This window comes from Heterodontus francisci, chromosome 7 (assembly GCF_036365525.1).
Source record: "Heterodontus francisci isolate sHetFra1 chromosome 7, sHetFra1.hap1, whole genome shotgun sequence".
Taxonomy (NCBI): domain Eukaryota; kingdom Metazoa; phylum Chordata; class Chondrichthyes; order Heterodontiformes; family Heterodontidae; genus Heterodontus; species Heterodontus francisci.
Genome location: NC_090377.1, coordinates 133527700 through 133548846, shown reverse-complemented (window position 1 = coordinate 133548846; position 21147 = coordinate 133527700). Strand labels below are relative to the sequence as shown.

Here is a 21147-nt window from a genome sequence, read left to right as displayed (position 1 = left end):
ATGGGTGCAGCTCCAACAACACTCAAGAAGCTCAGCACCATCCAGGACAAAGCAGCCCGCTTGATTGTCACCCCATCTGCAAACATTCACTCCCTCCAACACCGATGCACGGTGGCAGCAGTGTGTACCATCAATAGATGCACTGCAGCAACGCACCAAGGCTCCTTAGACAGCACCTTCCAAACCCGCGACCTCTACCAACTAGAAGGACAAGGGTAGCAAATGCATGGGAACACCACCACCTGCAAGTTCCCCTCCAAGTCACACATCATCCTGACTTGGAACTATATTGCTGTTCCTTCACTGTCACTGGGTTAAAATCCTGGAACTCCCTTCCTAACAGCACTGTGGGTATACCTACCCCACATGGATTGCAGCGGTTTGAGAAGGCAGCTCACCACCAGCTTCTCAAGGGCAATTAGGGATGGGCAATAAACCCACTCTGACTCACTCCCCCAAAAAGCAAAAACAAAGTGGAATATTGTACTCTTGACCGCTAGGAAAGAAACGGGAACATTCCTCTCCAACCCCCTTGGGCGACTGCTGCCAGTGCAGGAGATCCCTTTGGCCCTGGATTATGCTGTAGCTTATATGGGGTGTGTATTGTTTTATGCTGGATTATAGCTACTAATCTGCTCTTTAATCCTTCACATGGCTTTGCTGTAGGCTCGTGAGGTGAAGTCTTTGTCATTTCATGTAATACACTGGTCTACCACCCCCATCCCATCCCTCCTCCATGATTACTCTGAGCATTGGGTTGAACAGTAGGGATCCTGGTCTGGTGGAACTCTGAGCTTTAACCACAATAGATTATCTCTCCTCTGGCATTGCTCTCAGTAAGTCAGGTGATGCACGTTTTTCTAAGGAGAGGACTTATTGCGCCATCTGATACTGGATGTCTTATCCTGCTGCTAAGGTGAAACTGTACCTTTTAAGGCCACAAAGTCCAATTGTTGTTTAGTAAAAAGAGGCTGGGGTCATTGCTGTTAAGTGACAAGAGGCTATGGTCAGTCAGAGTTTAATTATTGTTTAGTAAAAAGAGGCTGGGGTCATTGCTGTTAAGTGATGAGGCTATGGTCAGTCAGAGTTTAATTGTTGTTTAGTCAGAAGAGGCTGGGGTCAGTCAGAGTTTAATTGCTGTTTAGTATAAAGTGGCTGGGGTCATTGCTGTTAAGTGACAAGAGGCTATGGTCAGTCAGAGTTTAATTGCTGTTAAGTAAAAAGAGGCTGGGGTCAGTCAGAGTTTAATTGCTATTAAGTAAAAAGAGGCTGGGGTCAGTCAGAGTTTAATTGCTGTTTGGTTAGATTGGAATATGCTCATCAGTTTCAGGCGCTCATTCAGATGCACCCGGAACCTTAAAGATTGTTCTGCGTCTGTAGCCAAGAGTGATGTCTGCACAGGCAAATTTACATTTTCTGTGAGTTGTTGAGATACTGCGATTGGCCCTCAGCACCCCTGGGCCAGTGGTGAGAAAAGGTGCTGCAGTTTTACTGCGGCTGACTTCAGTTCAGTCAGCTTTGCTGCTTCAGGCATGTGTGGTGATGGTCAGTGCCCCCCATGGTTGAAAAGCCCAGTACCAGTCACTGTCAAACGTGAGGAATGGCCAGTTGGGTGATGAGCAGCCAGAGGGGTGACTGTCTTTCTGTGGAACAGTCCCATGGGGGAAGCGGGAGAATGAGGGGAATAAGGAAACAGGAGGAGAAACCCAACAGGCCCCAGTTGTCTGCACTCCAGCTCACGCACGTTCTTTTGTTTTCAGCAACAAGCAAACTTGATCCCAGGGTTGAATTTAAATGCCCTGGGGATTTTCTCGTCGGGACTGCCAGTGCTTCCATCGACAAGTAGGCCCCGTGGAGCTGCTGCTTCCTGCAATCCGTTCGCGGTGAGTGTTCTTACCTTCTCGGCTGCTTGTAGTGCCTTGTAGCAAATGGCCAGACTTTGCTGTGAATCTTGGGGAGTTGGGATCGTCCTGTGCGGAGCTGCTCTGCCTCACAAATTGAAGGAATGTGGCCCCGTGCTGCAGGATATTATGGGATGGAACCCCCATAATGCATTTTGGGATGCATGTCGCCCTGGTTTCCCGTCGAGTTCTGGCTGGGGAGCCTTGACTCCTTTTGTAGTTGTTTAAGGTGGAGAATGAGGAAAGGTGACGCGACCTGTGAAGGACTTTTCATTCCTTCGGTGCCTCCTCGTGCCTGAGTTCCTGTCATCCCCAACGTTGGCTGTCGCCATGTTGCTAACTGGCAGTCTCAATCTTGCGGGGCTCCCATTCTACAGGTACCGGCTGCTCTCTGGCCCAAACAGTGATTCTCACAGTGTGAGCCTCGACCACGAGTGTTGGCAGGTTATTCGGCTCCGAGGCGATGATCTTGATCTCGTTCGCACGTGAATCTGACACGCGCACGTAACCAGCAGCGAGGATGAACCCTGCCAGTTACAGACCCATTGGCCTGATCTCGCTGAGCATAATAGTGTGAAAACTGCTCTGTAAGTGATGGGGTTATGGTTTCAGAAGAATAAATCTGCCCAGCCCCATTGACAATTTTTTTGATTCAACGATATTGTGATTTGACTTGACTTAAGCTAACATAGCTTTCAATGAATGGAAGGAGCTGTTATTTATAATTTGCCTTTTACATCCTCGAGACATCAAAACGCGCCTCACAGCTGATGAAATACTTTTCTGAATTGTCGTCACTTACGTACAGCAAGGTTGCACAAATAGCAAATGAGATTTAGAGCCAGTTATTGCTGGTGGTGTCTGAGGAATAAATATTGAGCAGGATTTGAGGAGAACTCCCTGGGGCTGTTCAAATGGTGCAGTCTAACATTTTGCATTCACCCAAACGGGCAGACGGGGCTCCCTCAGTGTTGCTCTGGAGTGTCAGCTTGGGATTATGTGTTCAAGTTCTGGAATGGCACTTGAACCCACAATCTTCTGACTCGGACGCGAGGGTGTTCGAAGGCCAAGCTGACTTTTGTGATTCCTTTCGAGCTTTGATTTGGAAAGACAAAGAGCTGCAACTGAGTGTCATTCAGTTCCAGTGAGTTACTGTCGGCTGGGTTCAGTTCCTTGGTCTTTAGTTGGATTGACATGAAGAGGAAGCCTCACACGTGCCTTGACTTGTCGCCTGGTGTAGATATTTTTGTTTTAAAAGTCTCAACGGACCTGAAAGTCTTCAAAAAGGGCTTTGCAGCACACCCTTGCGAGGTGTGAGCAGGAAAAGGGTGTAGAAATGTATCTGAACTGATCGCGCCTTACCTCAAAGTCTGTTTTGAGAGTCACTTGGAGAATAGCTGACAAATAAACGCCGAGACCGGTTGTTACTGTTGCCGATTGCAGCAGAACACGATTCATGCTGGTATTGTTCCTGTCCGCTCGCTTAATGGAGGCAAACTGCATTAAAACATGAAAGATTGACCTGCAGAGCTGTCAGCCGTTCGCCCACCCGATTAGCCACGGTCATTGGTTTAATGAATTGGTAATGGGGCTGAGTGTAGATGCTGGATCTTGGAGCCAGCATGTATTGCAACACGGAGATTCATTAAACTGAGGTTCAGAGGTCAGCAGATTCCCCCAAGAAGCTGCAGTTGGCAGGTTTTGGAGCTGCTGGAGGATTGGTGTAGCAAAGGGTCTTCTTGCATGCTCATTGGACCGATCTGAAGAAAGATGGAAGGAACCATGCCTCTGGAAGTGATTGATAGATCCGCGTTTCCACTGCTGTTGGATGGTGCAACTTAGATTCCCATCAGTCGCGCCTCACTGCAGAAGTAGATGGGCTCTGAGCCTTCACCATGAGTAGGAAGAAGTCCACTATTGGTTTGAAACAGGCATGTGTTAATGTGAGGGGATACTTCATATCAGAGAGGCTAAGCTGTTGGACACTGAGTCACTGTCAACGCCAAACCCAGGGTCTCTCTGGTTTCTGGGGATAGGATCCACTCTCTCCATCAGTTACCTGAGTCAAATGTTGAAGATAATGTGCCAATTCTTTATTGTAAGAAGAGAAACTTGTGGTTTAACACAGGTCTGATACTGACCAGTTAAGGTCCTGTACTCCATTACCCAACTGAGCAAGCTCATTGTCTTGGGCCTGCATTCTGAAATTTTATTCTGAATGTCCTTGCTTCCATGCTATGTTCAACAGCGGAGCTGGGCCTGTAATTCAGCACTTGTGGTAGGAGGTTAGGTCAGTAAAACCTGACCACTGATGCCCAACTCTACACATACCTCAGATAAATATCTTTCTGCATTTGTTTCTATTCTCGCTCGCTCTCTCACTCACTCATTCCAGCTTACTACTACTTTCCTCTATTTCACTCTCTCAGTTTGTTTTTTCTATCTTAATCTCACTCAGGTCTTCTCTCCCTCTCCTTCTTTCTCACTTTTTTTTTTCTCAATCCCACTATTTCTGTCTTTTTGTACCCCTCAAGCTCACTCTGCCTATCTCTACATATTGATCTGTCTCTCTGTCTGACTCTGTATCTGTCTGTCAGAGTTTGGATAACTGAGTCAAAGCTGGTTAGCAGAAACCCATTGCCCATATTGGAGTGGATTGAGACACACTTTACAGAAGACAGACATTGGCCTGATCAGGATTGGAATCCGAGGAGAAAAGGCTAGCATTTTATCCTCTGTACCACTCAGTCGCAGTGTGTGTGCACACGTTACATGGGATAACCCTACATTCAGCAGGTGTTGTCCTCATTTCACTACAGATAGCAGATCATTTGATTCCTGTTACATAAACGACCCTCAGTTGGAGGAGAGGTGAGTAATTTTTAAAAATGTAAGAAATATAACTACTTCTGCCAAAACCGGGAATGACTGATGTCTTTTTCCTCTCCTAATGTAGAGTCAACTGTGCTACCCAGGTGGTCTGTATAGTACACCGGCAGTCGGTACAATGGCCCAGCCATACACTGTAAGTGCCATAGCCTCAACCAATGCCAAGGAGGCACAACCTTGAGCCAAGCTTGTACGCGCGTATGTACCCCTCCCGCGTGCACACTGCTGTCGTTCTCTGCTGTCCTATCCCTGCCTGCCTCTAAATTCAGCCGCGTTCACCCACACTGGAAACATAATCAGTTGCTGTAATTTCACTGATAACTCACAGAACTTCCCGGCATCAGTCTGATAACACCTTAGGTGAAAGCATTACCAAATACCACAACAACTCGTATTTAACCTTGTTACGTCTTCCAAGGCACTTCACGGGAGCGCTTTCAAACACCGAGCCACAAAAAGGAGATATTAGGACAGATGGCCAGCAGCTTGGTCAAAGAGGTAGGTTTTAAGGGGTATCTGAAAGGAGGTGCAAAGGTTTAAGGAGGCAAATGCACAACTGCCCATGATGGAGTAAAGCCAGCAGAGGGTGCATGGAGCCAAAACTACTGGAGTGCGCAGAAGGGTTGGAGGATGTTACAGCGACGAGGAAGAGCAAGGCCATAGAGGGATTGGAAAACGAGGGTGAGAACTTCAAATTTCGAGGCGTTGCTGGACTGGGGGCCAGTGTAGGACAGGGAGCGCTGGAGTGATGGGTGAATGGGGTTTGGTGCGAGTTAGGAGATGGGCAGCAGAGTTTTGGGTTGAGCTGAAGGCTGTACAGGGTGGAAGATGGGAGTCCAGCCAGGAGAGCATTGGAATAGTCATGTCTAGAGGTGATGGACAGTAATTTTAAGGGAAGGTGAAGGCTATAGTGCAGTGTAGTGGGTTAATGTTATTAATATCTGTGCTCCATTACTCCTGCACTAGGGGCTGGTGAAACCATCTGCACGATGACCCTCGACCCTCTGGGAGTTCAAACACTTGAGTGTTTGGGGGCAGTGAATGGGGTTGATGGAAATCCATAAACACAGCAATGAATTTGTAATGTCCAAGGGTGAGATGGATGAGACCATTCCAATTGGGGCAGTGACAGTGAATTTGGGCGGTGAGTTCTCCTGCTTGAGGTCAGAGGTCAGCTGTGGAGAGTGCTCATGCTTCCTTTCGAATGTCTCAGTGAGTGAAAGTGTCACAGCGGACAGCACTGAGCCAGCTCTCCCGGTCCTGATCACTGTACGTGAGCACCCAGCCCGCTCAGAGCACGTGTGCAGGTTACCACCTGGCTGTGATGGCCCACGTTGCTGAACAACCTGCTGCCATTCATTGCACAGTCAGAGCGGAAGAACGCCAATTGGGTAAAAAGTGGACAGCAGCCTCTGGAATCATACCCCAGGGCGGGCCAGTGCCCCAGCTTGAGTTTGCATCTTCAGGAGAGGAGGGGGAAAGAAAATATATCTTGTCTCAGTGGTCCATTAACAATCCAGTGTTGTTCCTGCCTGCTCGCTTAATGGAGGCAAACGGCATTAAAACATGAAAGATTGACCTGCATGGATCACAAAACTGCCACTACACTGCTCATCTCACTCTGAGGCTGCAGCACATCTGGTGCAGGGAATTGAAAACAGCAGAGCACTGGATTAACAGGGAGCATTTCTAAGCCCAGTGTAGAGGGAGCTTTACTCTGCATTTAACCCGTGCTCCACTCCCATCACTAATGCTCCCAGTCGCCATGAGTGGAAGATTCACCATAAAAGAGATCTAGTAAAACGCCAGCTACACTGATGAGGCTTGAGAGGTATAGTTTGAGCTGGTGAAGTTTACATGGCAGCAGAGATCTGAACTTACTGCTCCTTTGTAATGAAACACTGCAAAGGCTGTAGAGAACTTGTGTCTCTTTCTCTACATTGTGCTCTGATGCCTACAGCTGTCTCCACAGCTCCACTCTGAAGTCAGTAGAAACAATTTGGTACAACATTGCAGAGTTAAAGGCTATCCCCCCCTGCCCCAGCAGCTCTGACCAAAGGTCTGCACCTCATCTCACCTCCCCATGGACACTGGTAAATCCTCCCTCTGCTGAGGGGACAGTGGTGGGGGGGTGACTGTCTAACCATCTCTCCATAGGCCTGCTCGAAAGTCGTACCCAGGCCAGGACCCTGTGAACTGTTACGGGGGGGGCCTTTTACTCACTGCACCCAGGCGAGCTTCCTGATTCCTTTTATTAAACAAGGAAGTATTCCGGCACATGCTCAAAGCTTTCTAAAGGCCCCTGTCAAACTTAGTATGTCAGCGAACCCCACCTCAGACAAGGGTTTGGTCAAAACAGCTGGCACGGTGTTTGATGTTACATATGAATTAGGAGCAGGAGTAGGCCACTCGGCCCTTAGAGCCTGCTCCACCATTCTAAGTTCATGACTGAACTGATTACTGCACATTTACGCCTACCCCCGATAACATTCCACCCCCTTGCTTGTCAAGAATCTGCCTCTGCCTTAAAAATATTCAAAGACTGTCTTTTGAGGAAGAGAATTCCAAAGACTCACGACCCTCTGAGAGAAGAAATTTCTCCTCATCTGTGTTATAAATGGGCGACCCTTTATTTTTAAACAGTGACTCTTAGTTCGAGATTCTCCCACAAGGGGAAACATCCTTTCCACATCCACCCTGTCAAGATCCCTCAGGATCTGATATGTTTCAATCAAGCTGCCTCTTACTCTTCTAAATTCCAGCAGATGTAAGCCTAGCCTGTCCAATCTTTCCTCATAAGGCAGCCCGCCCATTCCAGGTATTAGTCCAGTGAACCTTCTCTGTACTGTCTCCAATGCATTTACATTCTTCCTTAAATAAGGAGACCAGTACTGTACACAGTACTCCAGATGTGGTCTCACCAATGCCCTGTATAGCTGAAGCATAGCCTCCCTACTTTTGTATTCAATTCCCCTCGCAATAAATGATAACATTCTATTAGCTTTCCTAATTACGTGCTATACTAACCTTTTGCGATTCATGCACTAGGACACCCAGATCCCTCTGCATCTCAGAGCTCTGCAATCTCTCACCATTTAGATAATATGCTTTTTTTTAATTCTTGCTGCCAAAATGGGCAATTTCCCACTTTCCCACATTATACTCCATTTGCCAGGTCTTTGCCCACTCACTTAATCTATCTATATTCCTTTGTAGCCTCCTTATGTCCTCTTCACAAGTTACTTTCCTGCCTATCTTTGTGTCATCAGCAAATTTAGCAACCATACCTTCAGTCCCTTCATCTAAGTCATTTATATAAATTGTAAAAAGTTGAGGCCCCAGCACAGATCCCTGTGGCACACCACTCATTACATCTTGCCAACCAAAAAAATAACCCATTTATGCCTACTCTCCGTTTCCTGTTGGATCGAGGGTTTCTGCAGCCTTCATTTCTGATGTGTGTGGAGCCCGGGCACATGACCCCAGTGCCTGGCATTCGCTCACACTCCCTGATCTGAGCCCCGTCATCAATCTGGAAGTTCTGTGTGTTGGTGTGAGTATTCAGTGGTGTTGGTGTGTGTCTCTCTGTTGATGAGTCAGGGTGTGGAATGCCTGTAGACCGCCACCCCGACCACTCAGTCCAGCTCTGCTCATCAGCTGGGCTCACGGGCTGAGGGGAGTCACAGCTGAGGGAGATGAAGCCCAGCACAGCGTTAACACTGGGAGGGGAGGGGAGACCTATCCGGTTTAAATGTGTCGCAGTACGGAGACTCCAAGAATTCCAGAGGGACTCTGCTCATCAGTGTCAGTTATATTTGGTGGCTTCTGGACAGTGAGCCTCTTACAACTGTTATGCTTTGATCCTGAGACCGACAGCTGAATGAGGGGCATCAGTTCAAGTTCCACGAGTAAGCGCTTCCACTGGGCACGGTGCAGATCTCTTCTCTGTATTCCACAGCATGGGCCCTGGTCATTGTGCTGACTGCAGCACCTGCACTCGTGTGACCCGGAACAATGTGCTGTCACTCTAGAGGCAGTGCTTAAAGGTAGACGATTCCACCATTGGCCCACTTAAATGGGAAACACGCTCATCAACTTGCTTTTAGCTCCAGTGTCAGTGCAGCACTGTAATGTAAGAAGGGGCACTGCTCTCTTACTGTACCGATCTGCTGAGATTGTTCCAGACCTGGCCGTCCGCCTTGCATGTCCAGGGCCATCAAGGGTCAGCCTCACTCTCTTGCTCAGTCTCTGTTCGGAGTGCTCCTCTCTTAGATGTACAGGGTATTGCCATGTTGAATTTTGGCTTGTTGGTTGCACCGCGAGTTAGAGGCAGAGTTAAACTCACTCCGCTTTGCGTCACTACCAGCTCCAACCTTGGGGAGGTTCCCCCGACTGTAGCAGGGTCAGATTACTCTCAGCAGTCACGCAGAGGAACCCATTTGTGACAACGCCGACTGTCACGGGGTCCCTTTTATAGCAATAGACAGAGGAGGCTTTCAGCTCATCAGTCTGAACGGAGTTGGAGCCCGGGCGCCAGGATACCTGGTTCCTTAGGTTTCACTGACTGCCAGCTGTCACGTGTAAATTACTGTTGCCCTGTCCAGCTGCCCTTTCAATCGATATAAAGTTGAGTATCAGTGGCACTTGGCTGTCATTTCTTGTCACAGAATCTTACTGTAGAGAAGGAGGCCATTCAACCCATCGTACCTGTGCCGGCTCTTCGGAAAAGCTATCCAGTTAATCCCACTCCCCTGCCCTTTACCTATAACCCTGCAGTATTATATCCTGTTCCCTATTGAAAGTTATTGACTGTGTTTCCACTGCCCTTTCAGGCAGTGCATTCCAGATCCTCATAACTCACTGACGTAAAGGGAAAATTCTCCTCATCTCCTTTCCGCTTCTTTTTCCAATTATCTTAAATCTGTATTCTCTGGTTCGTGACCCTCCTGTCAGCAAAGTGTGTGTGTGTTGTGTTCTTTTGACTAGATCGTTGCCCATTTATCTGCTCAAGTGTGTCTCTTGTCATGGCGTGGGCAAAGAATTGTGGGTAACAGTGACCTCTCTGGGGGCTGTGTCTTCCTGTATAAAGCCCCTGGGCCTGATGACTGAGAGCTGGGGGGGCGGGGGGTGGGGGGGGGGAGCTTTCATCGCACTAATTAGTGACGGTGTCGCATGAAGGTCTAAAGCAACATCTTGCCAACCAAAGTGCTCGCATTGTCTGTCTAAAACTGCTTTGCACACGGGCACTGTGCGTTTTAACAGCTTCTACTCCTATTTCAGTGAACACTTGTCCGTCTGGGGTGTAATGTATATCAAAGTTCAAAGGTTGACCATTTTCTTTTCTGTTGAGGTGCTGGGGCAGTCCCTCTCCACCACCTCACCGTGAGGCTCCAGGCTGTTGTAATGTTCCTTCTCCTCGCCATCACTGGTGAGTCCCACCAGCCATCCCCCCACTAGCCAAGTAAATCTCCAGCCCGTAAGGAAGAAATTGGTTTCCGCCAAAGTTTTTCTTTAGTTGACGTGAATCTCAAAATGGGAGGGAAGGCGTTAAAGGTGTTCTAGGCATCAGCTAGCGCGTGCTCAGCGCCCCCCCCTACCCCCTCCCCTCTGCTTCCTCTGTTGCATTGCCGGCCAATGTAGAGATTTTCCACTGTTCCTGGAACTGGGAAACCCGAAGCATCGAATTGGTGGAGTGTTCAACCTCTACAATTTGGCACAAGGATAGTTTACGCTGCCCTGTTGTTTTGGAATCCGACCTCTTTTCCCCACACTGATCCGTGACCTCCTTCCCAGCAGACATCGGAACAGGAGATTGTGCACTTGTTCATCCCAACCCAAGCCGTGGGAGCCATCATTGGGAAGAAAGGACAACAAATCAAGCAGCTCTCCAGGTTCGCCGGGGCATCGATCAAGGTATGGTCCCTCCCACGCCTTCCATTCCCTGGCGCGGTGATGTGTTGGTGTCAGGTTGCCTAAGAAACATCCCCAAGTCCATATTAGATGAGCTGTCTCTTAAACCAATCAACTTTGCAGAGTTTCTCCACTGTGATCCTCAGCATGTGTTTTAACTCCCAACGTTGCGGGAACATCCCCTACTTTGATGGGTTTTGCCATGTTCTATGTCTTGCTGTGTAAATGGTGCCCTGAATGGGTGGGCAACAAATTGGCTACATTCCCACACAGAGAAAGCATTGGCTTCCTGGAGAGGGGTCTTCATTCCCATCTCCACCCCATGCCCTTCTGGCCTGGGTTAAATCCTGGTTTGTTTACGATGGTCCACTAACTGGTGACAAAAGGCCAGTCACATGGTTGGGAGACTGAGTGGGGCTAAAAAGTCCAGGGTTTGCAAGTGCTGCCTTGTCGCTAGGAATCACCCTATTGACAGGTGGAGCGGTGCTAGGGCGACAGCTAAGTCGAAGGGCAGTCGGATAGGGAAGTAAGACGAGAACCCAGTTCCGCCAAGAGGCTGTTGATGCTGTGGTGGGGGAGTGGGAGGGTGTTGGTGGTTTCAGCTGAAGCTTTGGAGATTGATGGGTTTTTGTTCGGTAAGAGCGTCAAGGATATGGAACTAAGGCGGGAAGATAGGGAGTTGAGTTACAGATCAGCCATGATCTGATTGAATAGTGGAGGGGCTGAATGGCCTTGTGCTCTTCGAGGGAGTGTGAACAGGATTGTGCGGCCTGGCTCTGTATGCAGTGTGCCGGCTTTCCTGATGCACTTCTCAGGTGTGCAGAGACTGAGGCCAGTTTTAGAGGCCTGCTGACTTCACAAGCCAATTGCTGTCACATCAGTGCAGGGTTTGAAATTGCTGGAGGGTCGGAGACAGACAGTGAGGAATAGAGGGTTTGTTCTCACATTGGTGGGATGTGGTTAGTAGTGTTCCCTGGGGGTGCTGGAGTTCTCTCCTGAGGCCTCGTACGTAGTGTAGATGGGAGCAGGATGTTGCAAAGGGACGTCGATAGAGTGAGTGGGCAAAACTGTGCCAGATGGAGTTCACTCTGAGGGAAGCGCGAGGCCGTCAAGTTTGGAAACGAAAAAGACCATTTGAGTTATTCTCGGTGCGGTGAGAGACGAGAAGCTGTGGAGGAACAAAGGGATTTTTGTCATCCGTGAATGCAAATCGCTAAAAGCTAATGCATTTTCATAGAGGTAACCACACAGAGGCAGGCCATTTGGCCCGACTTGTCTCCACCTCCTACCTTGCTTCATCTGACCATCTATCAAAAAGGGGCTGTTGGAATTTTTGGCATTTATCTCAAAGGGGGTTGAAACTCGAAAGTGAGGAAGTTTTCCTTCAGTTGTACAGAGCCTCGACTAGACCCCACCTGGAGTACAGCGTCCGTTCTGGGCTGCACCTCAAAGGATATATTGTGCAAATTCAGCAGAATACCAGGACTTAGAGAGTTAAATGATGAGGACAAGTTGCATAGACCAGGCTTGAGTTTAGATGGTTGAGAGGGGATCTAATTGAGGTGTTTAAAATGGGGATTTGACAGGGTAGATTAAGAGAAACTGTTTTCTTTGGTGGATGAAGCCAGAACAAAGGGGGCACCTTCTTAAAATCAGCAGCAGACTGTCCAGGGGTGAAATCCGGAGGCATGTTTTAACAAACGGAGTAGCGGAAATCTGGAACGCGCTCCCAAAAAAAATCCACAGACACGGGATGAATTTACAAGGCTGAGATTGATCGATTTTTGATTGGGCATTGAGAGATATAGAGAAAAGTGGGTAAACTGAGTTCAGGTACAGATCAGCTGTAATTATTTGGCTCAGGAAGCTGAATGGCCGACTTGTGTGAAGGAGTTACGTGACTGAGTGTTATGTTTTAAGTAGTCCAGTATGGACACTGATTTGGGGATGTTGCCTGGCGATGGGGCTGCGGCAGTGGCCACAGTTAAGTGGCGGCCTGTTTGAGAGGTCGTGTGGTGGGACTGTACTTTGTTGTCTCGTTTCCTGATTGCCTGGTTCACGGTCTTCACAGACACAAAGGCGAGCAACTCCCCAACAGCAGTCATTTGGCCAAAGCTCGAACCTGCGACCCCCAGTGTCAATAAGATGCACAGACCCGTTGAAATGAAAGGAGGCAGGGCCGAAGGATTTTAGCAAACCAGTGAGTGTGAGTGGAAGCTGACCAGGCCTAGGGACAGGGGCCTAGGAGCCGAGGCCCATACAGCAGTGTGTCTGTGGTGAGTCAGAGGGGAGTTTTGCCAAGTGGAACCAAAGGTTTCTGGGGCTCTGATCCAATTAGGTTTCTTCAGCCGCACTCTGCTCTCGAATTCCAGCTTTGAAAGACAATCCCCGAACATAGTGGCCAACTGTAACCGAGTGAGTCATTTTGGTAACTGGGTATGAAATTTGTTTGTCTGAATCACTGCTTGAGTTTGAGTCGGCTGCAGTATATTTAGACTGTGTGGTGTAGTGTGGGAGGTTCCTTCCCCCCGCCCCCATAGCCTGTCTTTAGAAATGGAGTGTAGGTAAAGGTCTCAGTTTCCTTTTTTTAAAATTTGGTTTGTACTGCCGTCACTATTAGAGATGAGGTAGGCATAGGCTCGGGGTGCTGGGGAGAGAAGATTGTTTTGGTTGCGCTTTGTGCCTCAGTAAATCTCTGGCTTGCCAGCAGGCTGATGAAGGGGGGGGTGATGCAGTGTGTGTGGTTGAGGTTTTGTTGTGTAACCATTGCTTCCTAGGCCCTCCCAAGGTTGCTAATTAAAAGCTGTAGGGGGGGTGGCGTTGGGATGAACCTAAGGCAGAATCAGCAGAACGGCTCAAAACGCAGCAAATGTTTTCCCTCCTCCCACCCCACAATTAAAAGCATTCTGAAGTTGCCGTGTTGAAAGCTCGATGGTATTGCTCTTGTGTGTTCCTTTCGCTCTCTCCTCAAACTTTGAATAACCCGCCCGCTCCCGTCTCCGAGGAGCCAAGCCTTCATTGTGGACCGATCCATCTCGCTTCCCCCAGAAGGGGGCGTCCAGCCGTCCAGGTCTGACCCAGGCAACCTGGTGCGGGGGTGGCGGAGTGAGGATAGTGGGGGGGGGGAGGGGGTTTCTACGGTCCCAGCAATTGCAGACAGTGCTGATTTCAAGGTTATGCCCCCTTGTTCTGGATTCCCCCCCATGCAGAGGCTCACCTGGGCCTCAGTGACTGCCAGGTCTGTTGGGGTGGTTTGTGGGGGTGGCCGAGGGGGGGGGTGGGGGGGGGTTGGTGAATGCAAATGCACGTGACAGTGAGAAAGAGGCGAGCTCTGGTTTTCAAAAACAAATAACAGATCGTTGAATGTGATTGCAGGCGAGTCTATATTTAGTGAGAGTTCCCAGACTCTGGGTGGTCTGACAGTCCTTGGGTTGGAAGCTCCCTTCAGAATAGGAGCTTGCAGTCAGTTTTCAGTCAGGCTGTGACATGATGGGAGTAAGGCCAGCCCATTGCCCCGGGCTCGGGTACATCCCAGCTTCTGGTTGTGATTTGATACCCCTCAATGTGGGGGGGGGGGGGGGGGGGTTACTGTAAGCAAGCCATCGCTTTATAATTCAGTGCCCATCACTGTATTGCACAGTGCCCATTGCTATATTACAGAGGCAGTCATTGCCTTGTATTGTCATACAGTAATATGCCTATTGACCAGGGCATTGAGGAGATCTCACTTATTCTTCACAATATTGCCATGGGATCTTTTATATCCACCTGAGCGGGCAAGTGCAGCCTCAGTTTAACATTTCATCCAAAAGGCGGTACCTCTGACAGTGCAGCACGCCCTCGAGTTCTGGAGCGGGGCTTAAACTCTCAGCCTTCTGACCGGGAGGGCTACCATTGAACTGAGGCTAACATATCAGTGTTTTGACAGTTAAATATTTGAGAGAGCTTTTTCTGAGAGGCAAAACGTTAATTTACTTACCTCCCTATGCACTAACAGGGGTTTTTATCTACATCTGCCGACTCGATATAATAAAACATTCACATTAAGTATGAGCTTACAAACCGATTCTCTGATGAAAATACAAAATTATCTGGCTGCATGGCTTTTGCTGTCCAGGAGTAGGACAGATTGCTCCTCGAGCTAATTCCGCCACCATGCCTGATTTTCACCGAACTCCAGATTTCACGCCTTTGCCCCGTATACCTTTGGATAACAATATTCTTATCAGTCGCAAATTTAAAATTTACAATTGAGCTGGCATCAACTGCCATTTGTGCAAGAGAGTTCCAGACACCCCCATCCTTTGTGAAGAAGTGTTTCCTAATTTCATTCCTGAAGGGTTTGGCTCAGGTTTTTTTTGACTATGCCCCCTAAGTCCTAGACTCCCCAACCAGTGGAAATAGTTTCTCTCTATCTACCCTATCTGTTCCCTTTTAATATCTTGAAAACCTTGATCAAATCACCCCCTAACCTTCGAAATTCCAGGGAATGCAATCCTAGTTTGTGTAATCTCTCCTCGTAATTTAACCCTTGGGAGTCCAGGTATCATTTCGGTAAATCTACACTGCACTCCCTCCAAGGCCACTGTATCCTTCCTAAAGTGTGGCGTCCAGAACTGCTCACAGCAACTTTAGGTGTGGTCTAACCTGGGCTTAGTATGGTTTAAACTTGACTTCTACCCCCTTGTATTCTAGTCCTCTTGATATAAAGGTCTTTTTGATCATTTTCCGTACCTGTTCATGACATTTTAATGATCTGAGTATCTGGACTCCCGAGTCACTTTGTACCTCCACTGTTCCTAGCTTTTCACCATTTTGAAAGTGCCCAATTCAATCCTTTTTTAGGTCCAAAATGGATGACCTCACATTTGCCTACATTGAAATCCATTTGCCACAGTTTTGCCCATTCACTTCATCTATCAATATCTCTGTAATTTTATGCGTCCACTTACACTACCAACATCTTTGTGTCATCAGCAGATTTGGATGTGTGGCTTTCTATTCCATCATCTAACCTCGTGTTACACATCCTGCCAATTCGCGTAGATGCCCATTATCCCTTCTCTCTTCTCAACCAGTTTCCTAACCAGGTCAATTATTTGCCTTCAATTCCATGAGCTTCAGTTTTAGCTAACAGTCTCTTATGAGGGACTTTTCAGATACTTCCTACAAGTCATAGCATCCGCAGCCATTCCCCTGTCCACTACTTTAGTCACCTCTTCAAAAGAAATTCAGTCAGGCATGACCTACCCTTTACAATTCGTGTTGGCTCTCTCTGATCAGTGGGAAATGCACAAGGTGTTCAGTCACCTTTATCCTCAATTATAGACTCTGGTAATTTCCTGAGAGCACCTTTCTTAAATAGCAGAGTGACAACGCACAATTTTCCGATCTGTCGGTTCCTGAATCAAGAGAGCTTGGGAAGATTATAGTTAGGGCATCTGCAATGTTCTCACCAAATTCCTTTTAAAACCCTGAGATGGAAACCATCTGGCCCTGGGGATTTGTCAGTTTTTAGTGCTATTATTTTCTACATTGTTGTTGTCTTGCTTGTTAGTTTTGATGAGACTTTGTCCCTGATTCAGGAATCGTTTTCTTGGGATTTCCAGCATGCCGACCTATTCTTCCACTGTAAATACCAAAGCTAAGTAATTATTCAGCGTGTCCATCACTTCCTTATTTTCATTGACAACATCACTCTTACCAATTTTCAAGGGGCCCACATTGCTCCAATCCAGCCTCTTTTTCCTAATGTAATTGCAAACCATTTTTGTGTTGATCTTGATATCGCAAGTTTCTTTTCATATGCCCTTTTCGAAGCTCATACTATCTGTTTTACATCGGATATGTGGCACAGCAACAGGCCATTCCTCCATGCTGACATTTATGCTCCACTCAAGTCTCCTCCCGTCTTTCCTCATCTAAATCCGTCATCGTAACCCTCTATCCCCTTCTCCCTCATTTGCTTGTCTCGCTTCCCCTGAAATGTATCGATACTATTCGCTTCAACCACTCCCTGTGGTAGTGAGTTCCACATTCTCACCACTCTTTGGGTAAAGGTGTTTCTTCGGAATTCCCGATTGGATTTCTTGGTGACGATCTTATATTAATGGCTTCGAGTTCTGCTCTTCCCCACCAGTGGAAACATGCTCTCTGTATCCACTCTTATCAAAACCTTTCATTATTTTAAAGACCTCTATTAGGTCAACCCTCAGCCTTCTTTTTTCAAGAGAAAAGAGACCCAGCCTGACAATTCTTTCCCGATATGTATACTCATGTATTTCTGCTATCATCTTTACAGCCTCTGCAGTGCCTCGATAATAATTTTATAATATGGTGACCGGAACTGTACGCAGTACTCCAGGCCTGTTCGAACCAAGATTTGAGACAACTTTTTAGCATAATGTCTTTACTTGTCAATTCTCTCCCTCTGGTAATAAACCCGACTTTTTGGTTTGCTTTTTTATAGCCTTATTAACCTGTGTCGCTGCCTGTTGTTTGGTCATCCTTTGCTGCTCTTTGTATCTTTCCCACTTGCCAGGATCTGTGCTGTTTCTTCCATTTCTGTCTGCTCTTTCTTTTAGTTTGATGTTGTCTCTTACACCTTTTATTTGGTAAGTAGAGCTCTTGCCCTTTAGGGGTGTAAACTGGTTCTGTATCACATTAAATTCTTTTATCGACACCTCCCACTGATCTTCTGTCCTTTTATTAACAGATGTGCTCAGTTTACTGTGGACAGTCTCTGTCTCATCTTGTTGAAGTCAGCATTACCTAAATCTAAAATCTTAACAGCCGTCTCGCGATTCTCCCTTTCAAACACTAACTCAGTAATCTCCAGCCCTCGTGCCTCTGAATTCCGATTATTCCCTCTTCCTGCCCCCTCCATTCCACCCTCGGATGGTGGACCTTCCCCTGCTCTCTGCCTACACCACATTCACAGAACCAGCTGTAGCTCCAATAGTGGCACCAGAATTATTTACATCCACCTTAGAAGGCAGACAGGACCTCGGCTCACTGCCTCATCTGAGAATTCTGTTGCACAGGAAGTGTCAGCCGAGGTTACGCGTTCCAGGTTCTGGAGCGGGATTTGAACCCCTGACTTTCTGACTCCGAGGCGGGAGTGCTGCCAGCGGAGCCACCATCTGACCGCCCAGGAAGTTGATCTCAGCCGGAGCAGCGGTTGTGTGGGGGCTGCAATTGGCCCACAGTATCCACAGGCTAGGACCCAGGGTTGTTTCAGTATACCCACCCTCTCGGCGGTCTGAGGATGGCCAAAGCGGCCTGTTTGTGTGTGTTGTCAGTCCAAGGTGTTTCAGTGAAGCTCTGTGACTGGCCTCTACCTGTGTAAGGATTCTCTCAACGGCTGCCTTTTTATCTCCCCCTGAGTTTTGTGGGGTCGGAGGGAGGTTCTCCTGTTCATCACCACATTGGTTAATAAATCTGAGTAGTCGGGGCTTGTTGAGGAAGTCGTTCCTGACCTGGATACACTGCCGGGGGCCTTGCCTGGGGGCTCAGTGACACGCCCGTAAGCTCAGGACACCAGCACCTCTCCCAGCCTCTGCTGCACACTCCTTGCACACCTGGTGAGGCCTGTATGGGTGCTTGGCTGTGATTCCCTCCGCAGTCCAATAGCCTGCCCGTGCTCACCACTCAGGCTGTCCACACCAAAGAGCGGTCGCTGGGGTGAGGGATTGGAGGGTGCTGCTGCCAGTGGACCAAGATGCACGGTGGTAGAGGCCCGCAGTGGCTGACTCCCCTCCCTCACCATTCCCACCTCGAGGATGGTTTCCTCCTGCATTGCCGGCTCCCCTCCTTCACCACCCTGTACCCCCCCCCGCCCACTCCAAGCCCAAGGATGGTTTCCTCCTGCTCTGTTGGTTCACCTCCTTCACCACCCTGTACCCCCACCCCCCCCACTCCAAGCCCGAGGATGGTTTCCCCTACTCTGTTGGTTCACCTCCTTCACCACCCTGCACACACCTCCCCCCCCCCCCCCCCCCGCCCCCACTCCAAACCCGAGGATGGTTTCTTCCTGCTCTGTTGGTTCACCACCCTGCACCCCCCCACTCCAAGCCCGAGGATGGTTTCCTCCTGCTCTGTTGGTTCACCTTCACCTTGCTCCGTGCCAGCAAAAATGATTGGCTGTAGCTCGGGAACAGTTTTCGAGCGGGTACGGATATTGATTGTCACTTTTTTTGTGTGTGTATCAATTGCAGATTGCTCCAGCAGAAGGGCCTGATACGAATGAGAGGATGGTGATTATCACAGGCTCACCAGAGGCTCAGTTTAAGGTCAGTCGAGCAGCAGTGATGTGGAGTGTGAACCACAGCGCCCCACAGTGGTGAGGAGTCAATTCACATCCTAGATTTTCCCACCCCTGGTGCTGGGGGCAAAGGGACCTGTAAAAGCAGCACTGGGACCCAACACCATGGCTGGGAGGTTTGCTAGCGCCGTTGGGGATGGTTTAAACTGGCTTGGCAGGGGGATGGGAACCTGTAGTTTCAGAAGGGAGGGAAGCAAAGCTGAAAATGGAAGGCAGAAAATTAGTGAGTGTGGGAAGGCAGAAGAATCAAAGGTGAGAAAATAGACAACAAAGGAGTAGCTTGGCGATTATTGGTACATATTTCACTGCAAGGAGTCTAGTGCATAAGGCAGAAGAGCCAAGGGAGATAGACACTTGGAAGTACGAGATGTGGCTTAAAGAAGGGCAGGAATGGCAACTCAACATTCCTGATTTCAAATGGGATAGAGAGAGGGATAAAAAAAAAAGGAAGCGGGGTCACAATGTTGATTAAAGGAACAATCGCAGCTGTGAGGAGGGATGATCTAGGAGTAGGATCATCAAATGAAGCCATATGGATTCAGCTGAAGAGCAGAAAAGGTGCAAACACATTGCTGAGAGTGTACTATAGACCCCAGAGCAGTCAGTAGGAGATGGATGAGCAATTATGTAGACAGATTACTGATAGGTCGTAATAGTTGGGGATTTCAACTACCCCAATACTAACTGGCATAGAAATCAGTGCAAAAAGTATGGAGGGTGTAGAATCCTTAAAATGCATTTAGGAGAACCCAACAAGAGAAGGAGCAGTTCTGGATTTAGTTTTAGGACATGAAGCTGGGCAGATAGGAGTTCCATTTGGAGAGCATTTCGGTAGTACCGGTCATAATTCAGTTGGATTTGGAGTAGTTATGGAAAAGGACAAAGACAGATGAAAATTAAAAGTTTCACATTGGGGAAAGGCCGATTTTACTAAGCTAAGATGTGATTTGGCAAAAGTGGACTGGAAACAGCTACTTGAAGGCAAATTGGTGTCAGAGCAGTGGGAGGTATTCAAGGAGGAGTCAGAGGGTTCAGAACAAATATGATCTCACTAAGAAAAACGGAGGGTCTCCAAATCTAGACCCCCCCACTGGATGTCAAACAGCGTACAGGGCTAAAGGCAAAAAAGGAAGCTTATGTCATATACTGAGAGCTCAATACTGCAGAAAGCTGAGATGAGTATAGAAAGCACAGAGGTGAAATTAAAAAGCAAATTAGGACAGAAAGAGGGCATGAAAAAAATTGGCAAATAATATTGAGGCAAACCCAAAGATGTTTTATAAACACATAAAGAGCAAGAGGATAACTAAGGAAAGTGTAGGGCCTATTAGAGACAAAAAAGGGAACCTGTGTGGAGGCAGAAGATGTAGGCATGGTTCTTAATGAATACTTTATGACTTTCTTCACGAAAGAGGGGGATGATGCAAACATTGTAGTTAAGGAAGAGGAGTGTGAAATATTGGTTGGGCTAAGCATAGTGAGAGAGGAAGTATTAAGGGGTTTTAGCATCTTTGAAAGTGAATAAATCACCAGGCCTGGATGAAATGTATCCGAGGCTGTTAACAGAAGCAAGGGAGGAAATAGCAGAGGCTTTAACCATCATTGTCTAATCCTGTCTGGCTACAGGCAAAGTGCCAGAGGACTGCTAACATTGTACTGTTGTTTAAAAAGGGAGGAAGGGATAGTCTGAGTAATTACAGGCCAGTCAGTTTAACCTCAGTAATAGTCAAATTATTGGGAAAAATTCTGAGGGACAATGTAAATCATCATTTTTAACCAAGGACAGTCAGGATGGATTTGTTAAGGGAAGGTCTTGTCTGACTAACTTGATTGAATTTTTTGAGGAGGTAACAAGGAGGGTCGATGAGGGTAGTGCATTTGATGTAGTCTACATGGATCTTAGCAAGGCTTTTGATAGGTTCCACATGGCAGACTGGTCAAAGTAAAAGCCAATGGGATCAAAGGCAAAGTGGCAAGTTGGATCCAAAATTGGCTCAGAGGCAGGAAGCAAAAGGTAATGGTTGATGGGTGTCTTTGCGACTGGAAGGCTGTTTCCAGAGTGGTTCAGCAGGGCTCAGTAATAAGTCCCTTGACTTTTGTGGTATATATCAGTGATTTAGAATT

General features: G+C 47.9%; 1 protein-coding gene across 6 annotated transcripts in view; it reads left to right on the top strand.

The window, feature by feature from the left end:
- Positions 1-21147, top strand: part of igf2bp2a (insulin-like growth factor 2 mRNA binding protein 2a) — a 240792-nt gene that overhangs the window by 196500 nt on the left and 23145 nt on the right. For 3 of the 6 annotated variants that reach the window (XR_010975418.1, XM_068036189.1, XM_068036194.1), the window contains 4 exons: positions 1761-1883; positions 4858-4926; positions 10587-10703; positions 18917-18991. Coding sequence is in view for 5 of the 6 variants with exons in the window: in XM_068036189.1 (XP_067892290.1) it covers positions 1761-1883; positions 4858-4926; positions 10587-10703; positions 18917-18991 (384 nt within the window). In the remaining variant the exon portion in view is untranslated. Of the gene's footprint in view, positions 1-1760; positions 1884-4857; positions 4927-10586; positions 10704-18916; positions 19042-21147 lie in introns of all 6 variants that reach the window. The other 3 variants (XM_068036192.1, XM_068036190.1, XM_068036191.1) reach the window with 3 other exon arrangements.